This window comes from Aulonocara stuartgranti, assembly GCF_965226115.1.
Source record: "Aulonocara stuartgranti genome assembly, chromosome: 16".
Classification (NCBI taxonomy): Eukaryota; Metazoa; Chordata; class Actinopteri; order Cichliformes; family Cichlidae; genus Aulonocara; species Aulonocara stuartgranti.
In genome coordinates, this window is record NC_138952.1 from 29685791 (window position 1) to 29702897 (window position 17107).

Below are 17107 nucleotides of genomic sequence, written 5' to 3' on the forward strand. Positions count from 1 at the left end.
CAGTCCAAAACAGGCAGTTCTCTTTCAGAGACAGAATCCACTCTTGGGTTCGGTATCCTCTGTGTACACATGGCTGCCGTTAATGTACAGGTTGTTCAGGTCACCGTTGCTCTGCTTGGAGCGGCCCATCAGGGAGAAAGGACCCAAAGACACCTTGCTGTCAGAGCTGCCGGTTCGTTTGTGTCCCAATTTGAGAGAGAGTTGACATTGAGATCAGATGAGTGGCTGCCACTCAGAGATGAATTCTTCTCAGGCAGCGTCCCCAGTGTGGACATGGACTGTGAGATGTTACGCTGCAAGTTGATTTTCGGGCAAAGAGCTTTTGAGCTTAGATTTCTTTTTCTCATCCATGTTATTGCTCTTTGGAACTGCATTCCTTGTCTTCAGCCAGAAGTGAGAGCTCGCTGGTGAGGTTTAATAACACATGGCGCTGTGAACAATTCAACCAGAAACTTGGCCTGAACGTTTCCAGTGATGTTAACCTATAACATTCTTCCGACTGCTGCATGTGGAAAATTAATCCAGGTCTGCTTTGCACCTAAAAGTGACAAACGTAAACAACCCGCTTCTCTCTTTCCGGCCAGAAAAACCAATTTATGTCATGTATTCACATTCCTGAGTGTAACCGTGTTCTTCATTGCATTTATGTTATGTGGTCATATTAATTGAGTGTAAGCTGCTTCTTAATTGCATGTGTATTTTATATTCAGGTTTAATTCATGCCTCTTTGCACTGAGCTGTGGATTCAAACTATCTCACTTCTGATTCTTTCCAAAAATAATTTCACATGTAATAATTTGTGTATGTGTTTTCTATTCATTCACGTAATTGTTAGTTCATGTATTTATCTTTCTCTGTCTTTTTCTTTTCTTTCTTTTTTTTTGTGATGTGGTGGACAATCCTAAACCTCCATGAGTTCAGCCTCCATTTTTAATCCAATTATATCCTGTACTCTCTCACTTGGACTCGTCGGGGCTTGACCTCTCACTGGTCCCTGTCCCTCTTCTCACAGTGTCCTGTGTGGCCTTCAAATCTCCAGCAAACATAGGCCCAACTCAGCTGTTTCTTCTTCTCTGTTTCTTCTCTGTTTATCTTTCAGTCTTTTCTTGTAGGTTAACTCCCAGCTTGGCAAATATCACATCCAGTGCCTTCAAACAGTCATGTCACTTGTCAAGTTTCCAGCTTGTGATTCAAAGCTCATGTTCCATCAGTGGTATTCATACATGCTGCTGCTTGACCCTTCAGTGTTATAGGTGAGTTGCACTGTCTTTTGCCTACTGTTAACTCTTCAAGTCCACGGTGTTCTGTCTGTCTTCTGTCTTCATCAGGAGATTGACTGTCCTTCAAGCTTCTTCTCGGGATAAGGACAGAATGAGAGGTCAAGCTGTAAAATGTTTAAGCCAAAGCCTGGCCTGTTTGTCGTCCCAATTCTGTTGATCTATCCTTTTGCCGCTGTACTCATATTTTGAGGTTGAGAAGAGTCCACCTGTATTGACACACTAAAACATGTAATTAATATCATTTTATTACTTTTTTAAAAGACATTCAGTCTCTAATTCTTCTGTTTTCATGTTGCAACGTCTCTCACCAGCTCACAAGATATATTTGTGAGCTGGTGAGCTACTTGCTGGTTTACATCCTGTTTGACACACACACACACACACTCTCTTCTCTCAGACTTCCTCTTTTCCCTGCACTCTGCTATGAACCCACGTAGTGTTATTATTACTTACTGGTGATGGCCGGAGTGGCCGATGGCGCGATATGGCAGCCTTGCTTCTGTCAGTCTGCCCCAGGGCAGCTGTGGCTACAACTGTAGCTGCCTCCACCAGTGTGTGAATGTGAGAGTGAATGAATAGCACTTTGAGGTTCTCGAAAAGCGCTATATAAATGCAATCCATTATTATTATTATTATTATTATTATTATTACTTATTTATTATTTGGTATAAATCACACAGAATCACTCAAATCCAGTACTCACAACATTCACACACTTACTCACTCACTCAAAATACGCTTTCCTAAGAGTATTTTATCAAACACGCTGTTTAGAATCAGAAAGAGGAAGTAGACAACACCCAGTAACTGCATACAGTGGGGCAAAAAAGTATTTAGTCAGCCACCGATTGTGCAAGTTCCCCCACTTAAAATGATGACAGAGGTCAGTAATTTGCACCAGAGGTACACTTCAACTGTGAGAGACAGAATGTGAAAAAAAAAATCCATGAATTCACATGGTAGGATTTGTAAAGAATTTATTCGTAAATTAGGGTGGAAAATAAGTATTTGGTCACCTCAAACAAGGAAAATCTCTGGCTCTCACAGACCTGTAACGTCTTCTGTAAGAAGCTTTTCTGTCCCCCACTCGTTACCTGTATGAATGGCACCTGTTTGAACTCATCATCTGTATAAAAGACACCTGTCCACAGCCTCAAACAGTCAGACTCCAAACTCCGCCATGGCCAAGACCAAAGAGCTTTCGAAGGACACCAGGAAAAGTATTGTAGACCTGCACCAGACTGGGAAGAGTGAATCTACAATAGGCAAGCAGCTTGGTGTGAAAAAATCAACTGTGGGAGCAATCATCAGAAAATGGAAGACATACAAGACCACTGATAATCTCCCTCGATCTGGGGCTCCACGCAAGATCTCATCCCGTGGGGTCACAATGATCATGAGAACGGTGAGCAAAGATCCCAGAACCACACGGGGGGACCTGGTGAATGACCTGCAGAGAGCTGGGACCAAAGTAACAAAGGTCGCCATCAGTAACACACTACAACGGCAGGGAATCAAATCCCGCAGTGCCAGACGTGTTCCGCTGCTGAAGCCAGTGCATGTCCAGGCCCGTCTGAAGTTTGCCAGAGAGCACATGGATGATACAGCAGAGGATTGGGAGAATGTCATGTGGTCAAATGAAACCAAAGTAGAACTTTTTGGTATAAACTCAACTCGTCGTGTTTGGAGGAAGAAGAATACTGAGTTGCATCCCAAGAACACCATACCTACTGTGAAGCATGGGGGTGGAAACATCATGCTATGGGGCTGTTTTTCTGCCAAGGGGACAGGACGACTGATCCGTGTTAAGGACAGAATGAATGGGGCCATGTATCGTGAGATTTTGAGCCAAAACCTCCTTCCATCAGTGAGAACTTTGAAGACGAAACGAGGCTGTGTCTTCCAACATGACACTGATCCAAAACACACCGCCCGGGCAACAAAGGAGTGGCTCCGTAAGAAGCATTTGAAAGTCCTGGAGTGGCCTAGCCAGTCTCCAGACCTCAACCCCATAGAAAATCTGTGGCGGGAGTTGAAAGTCCGTGTTGCTCGGCGACAGCCCCAAAACATCACTGCTCTCGAGAAGATCTGCATGGAGGAATGGGCCAAAATACCAGCTACTGTGTGTGCAAACCTGGTAAAGACCTATAGTAAACGTTTGACCTCTGTTATTGCCAACAAAGGTTATGTTACAAAGTATTGAGTTGTATTTTTGTTATTGACCAAATACTTATTTTCCACCCTGATTTACGAATAAATTCTTTACAAATCCTACCATGTGGATTCATGGATTTTTTTTTCACATTCTGTCTCTCACAGTTGAAGTGTACCTCTGGTGCAAATTACTGACCTCTGTCATCATTTTAGGTGGGAGAACTTGCACAATCGGTGGCTGACTAAATACTTTTTTGCCCCACTGTATGTCCTCTTAAAAGAGAAGAGAAATAAACACATATGGGACAATTCTCCCCAAATTAGACAAAATATGACCATAAATATTTTTTTGTGTCTTTTTTAAGTCATGTTCTTCTCTACACACAACTCTTGGGCTCCAGGGCATAAAACTTTGGACTTATAACCGTGATATAAGTCCTCACAGCGCACCAAGCATGGAGAAAATTCAACTTCAGTGCTTCAGAATTCTCCTCAAAATTCAGAAACTGTTTCTGTCATTTATCTGCCCAAGAACTTCATTAAATGGACATCTATGGGTCCAGTAATCTTCAGCACATGTATATCACTGCAGCCAGTGAAGATTTAAAAATAGTTTCTTGTCTCAGTCCACCCAACATTAACTTATCACATGGACCGCAGCCGATCCATCAATATCAACACAATTGTGTATCCACATGTACACAACTGATTCGTCACTTGTATCACAGCACATCTAGCAACATCATCAGAATTACTTCAACGAGGTAAGCATTGATTTTCCTTTCAAATCAACTTACCAATAAAACTCAAGACCACAAGTGACTCGATTCTCTGAAATGCTGAGTCACTTAGACACCTTGCCCAGTTCAAGGCGTCCTTTTGTCGGACTTCCACGTCCGAAATTACTCTTTTTACTGAACAAATAAGTGTATCCCAAAATGATCCTCTGATCATAACCTATTTTTACACCAAGGTCCCAAGTCTTGGCAGATGGTCAGTCTGCAGTCCCGCACGCCCACGTTCCCTAGTGGACGTCTTCAATAGGGAGGGGGTCTGCACCCCTGAACTTGACACTTATTAAACCATAAAATGACCAATAACCTATGATCCTGTGTTATCCTAAACACACATTGGTCTCTTTTCTCTTTTACCATGAAATACCACATTACCTTTAACTCAGTACTGTCATTCTCAAAGTTTCATTATCCTTACTTCAAAGCTTCTCATTGCTTCAAAGTTTCTCATTACTTCAATGCTTCTCATTACCTCATTCTCCAAGTTTCATTATCATTACTTCAAAGCTTCTCATTGCTTCAAAGTTTCTCATTACTTCAAAGCTTCTCATTACTTCAAAGTTTCTCATTACTTCATTCTCCAAGTTTCATTATCATTACTTCAAAGCTTCTCATTGCTTCAAAGTTTCTCATTACTTCAAATCTTCTCATTACTTCATTCTCCAAGTTTCATTATCATTACTTCAAAGCTTTACTTTATTCTCAAGAATAAAGTAAAGCCACTACTGAGCCAATTTAATAGTTAAGATCATCAACTCAGCAAACAGATAATTTAGAATTCATCCAATATGCACAGATTTGCTTTTTCTCTCAACAGGTTTGTGCCTGCCTTTTTAGACCGGTCTTCTGTTCGCCTAATATCAGATCCACATTTGTTCTCGCTGTTGCAAGGAGAACCGGGCGGAAACACCAAATATTAAACCCCGATTCTTTTGTCCCCATGAAAGAACAGAGAAAACCGACTCATAGTGTGTTAAAACATTTATATTTCTTTTTATTCAATCATCTTCCGGAAGAGAGAGACCCCTGCACAGCCCAAACGCCAGTTGCAGGATCTCTAACATTAGAATCTAAGAATGTCTCACATATAGGTTTTATTTTGGTACTTTACACATCACAGTTTCAATACAACCATTGCTTATATGGCAAAGTTCCTCTTTTCTATCTGGCTTCCTGTCATGGTCCGGGTGAGTATGGGGTTTTTCCACTCCGCTGGGCTCCACCTTCAGGCAGAGACTCCAATCAGCTTCCACACTTGGTTCCAATCAAGTCACCAGCATATAAGACCAGCATTCACAACAGACCTCTGCCAGATCTTCTGCTAACTCATGACCCACCTGGCAGTCACACTTCCCAACCTAGACTACTCACATCTCTGCCTGGACGCTGGTTGTGTCATCTGGTTGCTTCCTTTCCATCATCGGACTACACCTGCCTGCCTCCCTGCCAAGTCCCTCACTCCAAGCATATTCTGGATCCTCTCTGGACACTCCTCACCCGGAACCCCCTGGACACCCCCTCCTCGCATGACACTTTAAACCTGCAACGCTGACTGCGTACCTCCATCCAAGCCGCTGCCCCTTTTTTCCATTCCCCGGATCCATCCGTGAAATCTAGCACCTAGTCATAGCACTCAGAGTTTCATGTTCACAGTTTGGCCTCACAGTTCTCAGTTCATAGCTTCCACAGTTCATAGCATTCTCCGTTCATAGCATTCATACTTTCCTGCTTTGTAAGTTCACTAGGCACTGTAAATAAAGCACTGTGTTCACGCCCGTTTTGCCTCCCTCTGTGTCTGCATTTGAGTCCACACCCACAGCCTGGCCCTCTCGGCCGTAACACTTCCTGTATTTATTAATATACTGTACAGCTCTGCACTTCCTGTTTTCAGTCTGGCTGAGCACTTAGTTTATGAGTCAAAAGTGGCCTTGCTCTACAAACCTTCATTATTAAAGTACATAAAACAATATAATAAGAAAATAAGGATACTAAGGATATATTAATTACATGACAAAGGTTATGAAAAAAATATTTCTTTCTTCGTTGGAAAACTCAGTAATGTGAGGAAAAATATCTCTCCTTTTTTTCACATTCCTGTGGCAGCGTACTCGGTGCTTGCTCAGAAGTTTTTGGGTTTTTTTCATATTTGTGTCACTTTTTACAGAATCCAACTCAAAGTAAGGTCAGTACTTCAACGCTTTAAAACCTGCACGCTCATACTCTCTCCCACTCTCGATATATTATCCATTGTTGATCTGCACAAAGCTGTTACCACAGATATTGCACACGCTTATGTCATTGTCGTGCTTACATCACTCTCGCAAACAAAATCACGGTTTAGTAACGCAGTAATGCAGCATGCTTACGGGAAAGTAACAGTACTCTAATTACCTTTTTTGCAATAGTAATCCCTTACTTTACTAATTTCTTGAAAAAAGGAATCAGATTACTGCCCCTCTCTAAACATATTCAGTGTTATAAAATTAAGGTTGTGATTGAAGAGAAGCAGGTTAGAAAATGGTTTCGAAGCAAAGATGGTTTTATGTGGGTTTCATGTTTATAGAGTTATCTGACAGTAAAGCTACTTTTTCACAAGAGGCTGCCATAGCATCAGTCCCTGATGCAACACCACAGAGATTTGTTTCTCTTTGTGGGATCTTTCAGGTTCAAACCAGGGAACTTTCACTTAACAGCCAAAAGTATAAACCCCTTTGCTATGGAGGCACTCTGGCCAGATGTCAGACAATAAAACCAGGAATGTGTGTATATGGCAACAGTTTTATTGTGAATTCACTTGGACTGAAATGCAACTGATGTTAGCACAGAAACAAATAGACAGATGTGACACTACTTGCTTACACTGAATGCATATTGGTTTCCCCACTGTATTGCAAATCTAAATGATCCAGTAGGTCATCAATTACTCTTATACAAAGTGTTTATTATATGCACAAGCATGATGCAGAAATATGAAGGTTAATGGTGAATCTGAAAAGGTGTGTCACACACCTGTAAAAGTTTACTACAAAGAAATTTACAGAGATCATTTCCGTCAAACCATAGGCAGCATAAAGGGAAACACAAGGCAGGCAATATCTAGTATATGTAGTATCTACTATGCAGTATCTATTAGTACTCTGGGCTATTTCACTTTATATTTTCTTGTACTTCCCCAGATATAATATACTAATTTGAAAAATGTTCTGCCTGAAAGTTGGAATGATTTGATTTGATTTGATATACCTTTATTAGTCCCACAAGGGGAAATTTCATAAGGCTGCCTACCTATTGCACGTAATGGCGGCGCCATCTTACCCTCCGACCATACATACATTACACAAAAAATCACATGGGGAAGACAGGTCAGAGAGGTATAACAATGGAAAATTCACAGCATGAGGAAAGATAAGGAGAAAAAAAATAACTGCCCCCAGACTGAGCTCCAACGGGGAGATCAGTTTGAGAACAGAAAAAAACACCTCTGCACATAGCACATGAAAGAAAGAATGATTTGATTATGTAGAAAGAAAAGTGTTTTGAACTGCACAAAACTGGTTAACAACCAAATTAATTCACCTTAGCATTAGGTTTTAATACAAGAAATGATTTTGGCCTGAGAAAGCAGTTTATTTAAGTGTTTAGAAATGTCCTTCATTTTGAGCCCATAAATGAACGGATTTAGCAGAGGCTGATAGAGCATTATTTGTAATGTCATTATTATGCGTGTGGTTTTTGGAAAATCTGATTTCACACGAGCTATGCTTATGTCATACACAAAAAACATAGAGTAACTGATTAAAACTAACATATGGGGTAAACAAGTCTCTGCAGTTTTCTTCCTAATTTCTTTACAACTTCGATGAGAAACAATAAATATTTTTGTGTATGTGTAAACTATGAAGAGCATAGGAAGTATTGCAAGATCAATTAGAAGGAACACACCAAAGATGGTAATTAATCTTGATCTTTCACACTGAAGAGTGTAAACTGCATTACTACAAAATATTCCTTTTATATTAGAGTCACACAGTTTAGCTTCAGCACTCGCTATTGCTTGGACTGCAATATGACAAGCAGGTACAAGCCAAGCCATGACCAGGAAAATACCCACAGTGGTTTTTCTCATGATAGTTTGATATTCCAGAGGTTTACATATGGCCACATATCTGTCATAGGCCATGGCAGCCAACAGAAGGAACTCTGAACAACCTAGAGTGTAAAACATAAAAAACTGAAAGAGACAGGCTGAATATGTTGTGACTTGGATTTCAGATAAAAAGTCAGTCAGAAGTTTTGGGTAAATAGTTGTGCTGTAAAGAACAGAGTTCAGTAGCAAAGCTGCAATGAAAATGTACATAGGCTCATGGAGGTTTTTATGAATCCAGATGAGATACAGAATAGTAGAATTAGTGCAGATTATTAGAATATATAATGTAAACATAACAAAAAAGAAAACATATCTGTACTTGTTAATCTCTGTGTACCAGTCCAGAGTTAGATAGGTAGCATTTGACTCTTCATCCATGAATTTTTCAAAGACAAAACATAAAACATACAGAACTTGTAAAGTAAAAATCCAAAACAACAACAAAAACAAAACTATACCAGTATTCACCCGCTCTTGTGTCTCCGGTTCATAAAAACTTCTAAACTTAAAATCTGTCTCTGAGCACCTTCGTCAACCAAACACACACAGTGTATCATGGGAGTCTCTTTAAGGTTTTTATCAGGTTGCCTCATCCTCAAGAGAGAAGGAGGTATGAAACATTATTGTTTAGTCTCTTGTAATTTAGGCTTTAGGAGTGTACAGTTAATCTCTCCTCTCTGTTCAGTGTGAACTGAATTGTTTGCCATACCTTATGTTTAATTTCAACACTGGAATTTCAGTAGTCAAGGAAGAATATATTGCTTGATCCCAGCTTGACAATGACTTGAGTTTACTTGATTTTATTCCTTTTTCCAAGAGGAGCCCTTCTCTTTGCTCTCTTATGCTCAGAACTAGTATATTGGCCTTTACAGCTATTGTGGCCTTGCAAAGTACACTTGATCCTCAAAACATATTTCCCACTGCAAACTTTTACAATATGATGTATTCATTCAGGACACGCTTCCTGCCTTGTAATAATGCCACTGACCATATGAAATACTTTTTTTCATAATTGTCATTATACTGCTCTGACATGGGAAATTTAGTTTTTTCATCATAAAGGTGAAGTGCAGAACAAGTTTGATTTATAGAAATATTCAAAATATATACCGGGCTGTTGTTATGTACGTACTTGACCAGTGCCACAACTGAACATACTGCATCTGGAGCACTATAGACTTATGAAATTCAGCTACATTTTTGCATGCAGTATGCAGAGTTGCTTTGCAAAATTTTATTTGTCACACAGTATGACATTAGGTGAAATGCTTATTGCTGTGCAATGCCCAACCATTAAATGACAGTAAGAATTGACAGTAATTTACAGATTACTACAAAAATTTACAGATTTAACTTTTTAAGTTTGCAGTTTACATTCTTATGTAAATTGTTATGTAATTATGTAATTATTAATAAAAAGACATTATAAATTATAAGAAGTGTGCAAAAAGAAAAACCAGAGTGCGTGTGGAGATGAGATGTGTGTGTCCAGGCCTAAAGTGATGTGATGTGTGTGGGAGAGTTCAATCCTACACCTGGTTCAGGGCCCGAATACCCTGGGGGAAGAAGCTCCTCCTCATTCTCTCTGTTTTGGCCTTAAGGGAGCAGAAGCGCTTCCCAGACCTCAACAATGAGAAGAGATGATTGTTGGGATGGGAGAGGTCCATCATAATCTTCCTGGCTTTGGTCTTGCACCACTTGGTGTAGATGGACTTGAGGTCAGGAAGCTCTGATCGAATGATGCGTTTGGCTGAGCGCACCACTCTTTGCAGATCTCGTCTGTCCTGCTTGGTGCTGTTCCCAAACCAGGTGCAGATGTTTCCCGTCAGCATGCTCTCAATGGTGCAGGAGTAAAAGTTTTTAAGTACCCTCAGTGGCAGATGGAAGTGTCTAAGTCTTCTGAGGAAGAAGATATGCTGGCGGGCTTTCTTAACCAGGGTGTTAATGTAGCAGGACCATGACAGGTCCTGAGACCTGTGGACACACAGGTACCGGAAACTGTCCACGCTCGCCACTGGTGTGCCATTGATGTTCAGAGGCTCATAATTCCTCACATTTTTGTAGTGAAGTCCACAATCAGCTCCTTAGTCTTCCTGACGTTAAGGAGGAGGTTTTTCTCCTGGCACCAGGTCTCCAGGTTCCTAATCTCCTCCAGGTAGGCCTTCTCGATGTTGTCAGAGATAAGGCCCACAACAACAATGTCATCAGCAAAACTTGACAATGGAGGTGGTGTCTGATGTGGCTACACAATCATAAGTGTACAATGAGTACAGTAGGGGGCTTAAAACACAGTGCAGAGTGAGATGGAGAGGGAGACTTGTTTTCCCACCCTCACTGATTGGGGTCTGTCTGTGAGGAAGTTGAGGATCCACTGACAAAGTGGTGTGCTGAGTAGAACCCTTAACTTTATGAAAAGCTTTGAGGGAATTATTGTGTTGAATTTTGAACTGTAGTCCAAAAACATCCTCTGCCAGTGTCCAGGTGACTCAGGGATGTGTGAAGCAGGTGAGCTATGGCATTGTCTGTGGAGTGATTAGTCCGGTATGCAAACTGAAGTGGGTCAATGGTGGCAGGAAGTGAAGAAGTCTTTCAAAACACTTCATCACAATTGAGGCCAGTGCTACTGGACGGTAATAGTGTGGCAAGCGGGCTGTTGTTTCTTTGGGACAGGGACCACTCCTTTGGCCAGGGAGACGTTGAAGATCTCTGTGAACACCAGTGCTAGCTGGTCAGCGCAGGTTCTCAGGACCCGACCAGGGATTGCATCTGGTCCTGCTGCCTTCCTGGTGTTCACCCTCCTGAAAGCTTTCCATGCTCTGTGATGATGAAGACGTTGTCTTCACTGGTGCACTCTGTGCGCTCGCAGCCACTTGTTGTTTTAATTGCTGCAGCATAGAAGCGAGCATAAAACGTGTTCTGCTCAACAGCTGGTAAAGCGTCGGCATTCTTCATTGGAGAAGCTGGATGTTTGTAGTCCGTTATTGTCTGTAGTCTCTTCCACGGGCTCCTAGAGTTGCACTGTTGTAGCTGTGACTCTAGTTTCCCCCCCTTGCTCTGCTTGGCCTCTCTGACCAAGCTCTGACCAAGACGCAGCCTTGTATTGGTTCATATTACTGGAGACGAGCCCTTTATTTTAGGCAGTGGTGCGCAATCTCAGAGCATCGCAGATGTTTTTATCCACTCACAGCTTCTTGTTCGGATGATAGTTCTTTCTACTGTGTCATCCGCTAATTTCCCAATAAATCCCACAATCCATAAAAATGTTGATGTCATCTCTCCCCCAAACCTTAAGAACTGCGGACTCAGTAGTTGTTTTTAAACAACAACTCAAAACTCACCTTTTTAAAACTGCTTCTGATTCATTTTTGTATGTTTTATGTTGTCTGTTTTACCTTTTATTATTTATCTTATGTGCAGCACTTTGTGACTCTGTCTAGAAAGGTACTATACAAATACAATTGTATTTTTTTAATCATTATTGTTATTATTATCAGAGCTGCGCCGAAACATATCCCAGTCTGAATCATCCAGTGCGTCCTGCAGCGTGGTCATTGAGTGGGCCCTCCAGTGTGTGACCTCCCTCCTGATTGGTGCTTGCTTCTTTAGCCTTCGTTTGTAAGCAGGCATAAGGAAGATGGCCGCATGGTCCAATTTTCCAAATGCTGACAGAGGCTGAACCTTGTAGCAGTCCTTGAATGGGGTGTAGCAGTGGTCTAATGTCCTAGTGACCCTGGTGGGGCAGGTGATGTGCTGGTGAAGGTTTTGAAATGTCTGTTTGAGATTTACTTTGTTAAAATCTCCCATAACAATGAGTGTGGCGTACTGGTGAAGTGCTTGTTGTTGTGTGAGGGCCTCATGTAGCTCACATAAGGCAGTGTCCAAGTCTGCGTGAGGCAGAAAATAAACAGTGCAGGCAATGAGCACAGTGAATTCTATGGAGATAGAAACGGCGACATTTAATGATCAAAAGTTCCAGATTGGGTAAGCAAGAGCGCGTGAGTGGAGAGATGTTCGTGCTGTCGCACCATCTGTTGTTCACCATGAAACACACTCCACCACCTCTTTTCTTCCCCCACTCCATTGTCCTGTCCATGCTGTAAACTGAAAAGAATCAGAATCAGAAAGACTTTATGTATGTCAATTGCCCCTTGGGCATAAATAAAGTCTTTCTGATTCTGAGAACCCCGCTGGCTGCACAGCATAGTCTGGTATCGCTGGGTTCAGCCGTGTCTCGCTGAAGCAGAGGTTGCAATCCCGAATGTCTCTCTGGAACTTAATTCTGGCTCTGAGGTCATCAAGCTTGTTCTCGATGGATTGAACATTGGCTAGCAGGATACTGGGTATGGGTGCACGGCAATGTGCCGTCTAAGCTGCGTGCGTGCGCAATTGCGCCCTGCTGGCACGGTCTTTGCACACAGAAAAGCTGCGTTGCGCACAAAAAAAAATCTAACCTGAATTGAAATTATAATTAATACTTTAACAATTCTGTTTTGCAGTGTTAGTCAGTGAGTGACTGGCTGCTCTCGTATGGGATTAGAACGATGCCACCTTATCCCATAGTCCAGCCAATCACGCGATTCACATTCGTATATATGCAGCTAATCAATGTTGTTGACAGACTATGACAGCGTCCTTATGTGCCGACACCGGTGTTTTAACTAGCAATGCGGCGTGGCAGATGTGGAGTGAAGCCACGTTAATGACAACGTGTACAACCATTGGAGATGTGAGCAGGACAGACAGAGCAATTGATGGAAAAAGTGTGGACTTTATACCAGTTTTTAAATTGTGCTGATAGGCCACGTAAAACCAGAGTTATGATAAAAATATATGCAATGTTTGGTTTTCTTCCTGAATACTATCGTTGTTTATATTTACTGCGGGAAGAAACGCTTGGAAGCACTCTCTGCCTGTGAGCAAAAACAAAACCAAAAAACCCCCACCCTTTTCTATTGGTCGAAAAATGTACCATGTCGACCAATCAAAAACTGATATGGCAACATGGCATTTAGTTGTTATGAAGGGGGGAAGTTTTAGGAGTGACGGCGGTGTTTAATCCAAGATGGCGCCAGTGTGTACGGCAAGCCGTCTTTGGGTCCGTCTTCCCGTTTCCGCTGTGGTGTGCCCCAGGGCTCGGTACTGGGTCCTGTGTTGTTTTCTCTGTATATGTTGCCCTTGAGCTCCATTTTTGAAAAACACAATGTTTCTTTTCACTGTTATGCTGATGATATTCAAATCTACCTTCACCTGACTGGGGATGCTTTATCCTCACCACATCCTCTGTTTGACTGTCTGAGTGATGTCAAGGACTGGTTATCACGTAACTTTCTTACTTTAAATGGAAAGAAGACAGAAATTATTGTTTTTGACCGAAATATGCCTCTGGGACAATTGACTGGCACATTTGGGCCTGTTGCTAACTACCTTACTGATACTGCCAGGAATCTTGGAGTTTTCATGGATAGTTCCTTCAAACTTGACAAACAGGTCTCTACTGTGGTAAAAACTAGCTTTCATCAACTACGCCGAATCTCTAAGGCTAAACCCTACATACCACACAAAGATATGGAGAAACTCATTCATGCTTTCATTACGTCAAGACTGGACTATTGTAACTCACTCTACTTGGGTCTACAATCTTCTCTTCTGCAGCGTCTGCAGCTGGTCCAGAATGCCGCAGCACGTCTCTTGACCGGCACTAGAAAGTTTGACTCTATCACCCCTGTTCTGAAAAATTTACACTGGCTTCCTATCAAATATCGAATTGATTTTAAAATTCTATTGTTTACTTATAAAATTTTAAACAATATGGCACCTGACTACTTAGCTGATCTCCTCTGTCTGTACAGCCCTCAGAGAGCACTAAGATCATCGGGCCAACTGCTCTTGGTGCAACCTAGGTCTCGGCTGAAGACCAGAGGAGACCGTGCCTTTGCCGTTGCTGCACCCAGGCTATGGAATACTCTCCCTCTTCATATTCGCGCGTCAGATTCCATTCAGTCTTTTAAATCACGTTTAAAAACGTATTTGTTTGATCTGGCATTTAAGGCGAATTAGGGTAATTTACATCTGGCTCTGTATTTAGATTATGTAATTATCTTATATTTTATATATTTGTAATTTATATTTTAGTGTGATTTTATTTGTACTGCGATTTTACTGGAAAGCACTTTGGTGTACTTCGGTCTTAAAAATGTGCTATATAAATAAATTTTGATTGATTTGATTGATTGATTGTTTTGAGATGTGAGAGATTTGCGATGTTTAGCGCAAATCTTGTGTAGTTAGTGTGTAGTTTAGTCAATAGATTTGTTGTGTGTGTCAGAACAATGAGGTGACTACTGAATGTTACAGCTGTTACAGGAGTGATACATCTCATGTTGTCAGGCCTGCAGGTATCAGGCTGTTGTTCTCCTTTATCTCATAGTGGACAGAAATTATTTTTTGGAGTGGCACAAATAATTTGTGTTGCATCAAATTTGATGCAGAGCACCTGATTGTTCTGTAAATAGTTAGAAATTTTTATTTAAAAAAAATGCCTTGGCTGCATTTTTAGGTAAATAGCTGCAAAAAACTTTGATGTTTGCATAACTCAGTTACTTTTTTGAAGAAGTAACTATATAATTAATTGCCCAAAACTGGTCAATATATACTGTATTTTGCAGACAGAGAGTTACAGGACTCTCTCCCAGACCACAGACTCATACTCATAATACAAGTCAGAGCTTTATTAAAAAAAAAGAAAAAAAAAAGACAGAAAGTTATTTTTACTTCCAATAGTGTGAACATACTACACAGGTCATGAACAAGATTTGTTTAAATTTTCATTGTAAGTGGGCTAAAGCAGTTAATTAAAAGTAGTCTAAGATAAATGTAAATGCTGTAATTTGATTATTTTAATAAACCATGTAACTTGGATGGATTCGATGCTGGCGCGACCACAGTGCACGGGTCTGCTGTTGCTCACAGTGGTCCAAGGGACCGCTCAGGGAGTTTGTGTGTTCGCTCAGACAGATGAAAAATTAGAGGGAACATTGGTGCACGGTGTGCGCGAGCCCATAGCCTGTTCCTGATGCTGGCTCGTTTCCCTCGAGGCCTTCACTTGGAGTCGCGTCCTTTGTTCTCCCTCGGGATCTCCCTTGGCGAGGTTGGCTCCGGAGTTAAACACAATGAAATGTGTTTATATTGTAAACCAATAGAAACCAGAGTGTCTCTACTGTAACAAATTTGTGTGTTTTTCACAATGCCCATGCAAGATTATGGCAGATAGAGCAAAAAGAAATGAAAATCAGGAAAAAGTGGAAAGTTTGGTCAGAGCATCCAGCACGGCAGCTGACCTCACCGGCACCATCTTGATATAAATATCAATCTGGTCAACTTTAGTTTGTATGAGAACTGTTGCATGCATGTCAGTCTATTAACCATAACTCACATAAATGTACAAGTACGTCATGTTGATATCTTTATGACCATGTTATATATAATATTCTAGTATTAGGAGGGAGATGATGTATGATCAGTGAAGAGTATCATGGCACTGGATCTGTGACCCAGTGTTCATGTGTTTTTGAGTTTTGTCAATATTACATAGTTTAGTGTCAGTCATGGTTTTGGTTATGGTTATAGTTTTGTGCTTATGTTATAGTTTTTATTCTTTAGTTTTCTGTCTCTGTGTCTTCCCTGTGTTTCTCATTTTCATGTCTCCATGTTCCATGTGCCCTCTTTGTCTCTCCAAGTCAGTGATGCGACCATGTTTGTATCTCACCCCTGTGCCAAGCATTAGGCTCGTGTGTCTTCATCCTTGCCTTGTATTTGTCATGCTCCCTGTTTTATTTTGACAGACCTTGTCCTGTTTTCAGTGTACTTAGTTTTGCTAAGGAGGCATCCTCCTTTGTCTTGTAATGTCAGATTTGTCCCAGCTGTGTTCCTACCTGTTCCCCATCCTTTTGTTACTTTGTGTATTTAAGTCCTCAGCCACGTGGAGTAACCAGCTGCATAATTATTTTTTGTATTCAGCCATTTGTAGGTTGATAATTACTCAATCAAAAGATCAATAGATATGACTACAGAAAAACTCAAGGTGTTCTTGCTCTTAGACGACAGTGCTAATCACCACGCCACCATGCTGCCCGAGCACCTAGCAGTCTATATTTCATGGATATTATATAGTTTTTAAAAAATTACATCTGAATATTTCATAGTTTTAACCTGCCCCAAACCTAAATAAAAAAGCAGTTGTGTAAGAAGAAGAAAAAATAGTACCCCCACACACAGTCTCACTTACCACAAAATTTTGGTCCAACCAGCCTTCATCAGATACTTTACTGAAGAATATTTACAGAACCAATCACACACATTGATATCTCTATCTATATAGCTCCCCCTCTCTCTCAATATATATGTGTATATATATATATATATATTAGGGGTGCAACGATATTCGTATCGATATTGAACCGTTCGATACAGTGCTTTCGGTTCAGTACGCATATGTATCGAACAATACAACATTTGTAATTTATTTTATCAACTTTCCTTCTGACGATGCTGTCTGTGTGGAGCGCTCAGTGAATCTGCGTTCGACTACTCCGCCTAGGCTGCACTGTCGAGCGCAGATCCACTGAGTGCTCCACACAGACAGCATAGTCAGAAGGAAGAGCGCAGGGCACCTCCCCCACCCTCATTCAGATCTGGCGTTTGGAATTATTTTGGTTTTCATGTGACGTATGACC

The 17107-nt window shown here is 41.1% G+C and overlaps 1 protein-coding gene across 1 annotated transcript; it reads right to left on the reverse strand.

Annotated features, from left to right (window-relative positions):
• Nucleotides 1–7811: 7811 nt before the first annotated feature.
• LOC309691012 (olfactory receptor 2AT4-like) lies at nucleotides 7812–8753 on the reverse strand (the record flags this gene model as incomplete). The annotated part of the gene is made up of 1 exon (XM_082508539.1): nucleotides 7812–8753. The coding sequence occupies one exon, from the start codon at nucleotides 8751–8753 to the stop codon at nucleotides 7812–7814; it is 942 nt and encodes a 313-aa protein (XP_082364665.1).
• Nucleotides 8754–17107: the final 8354 nt, after the last annotated feature.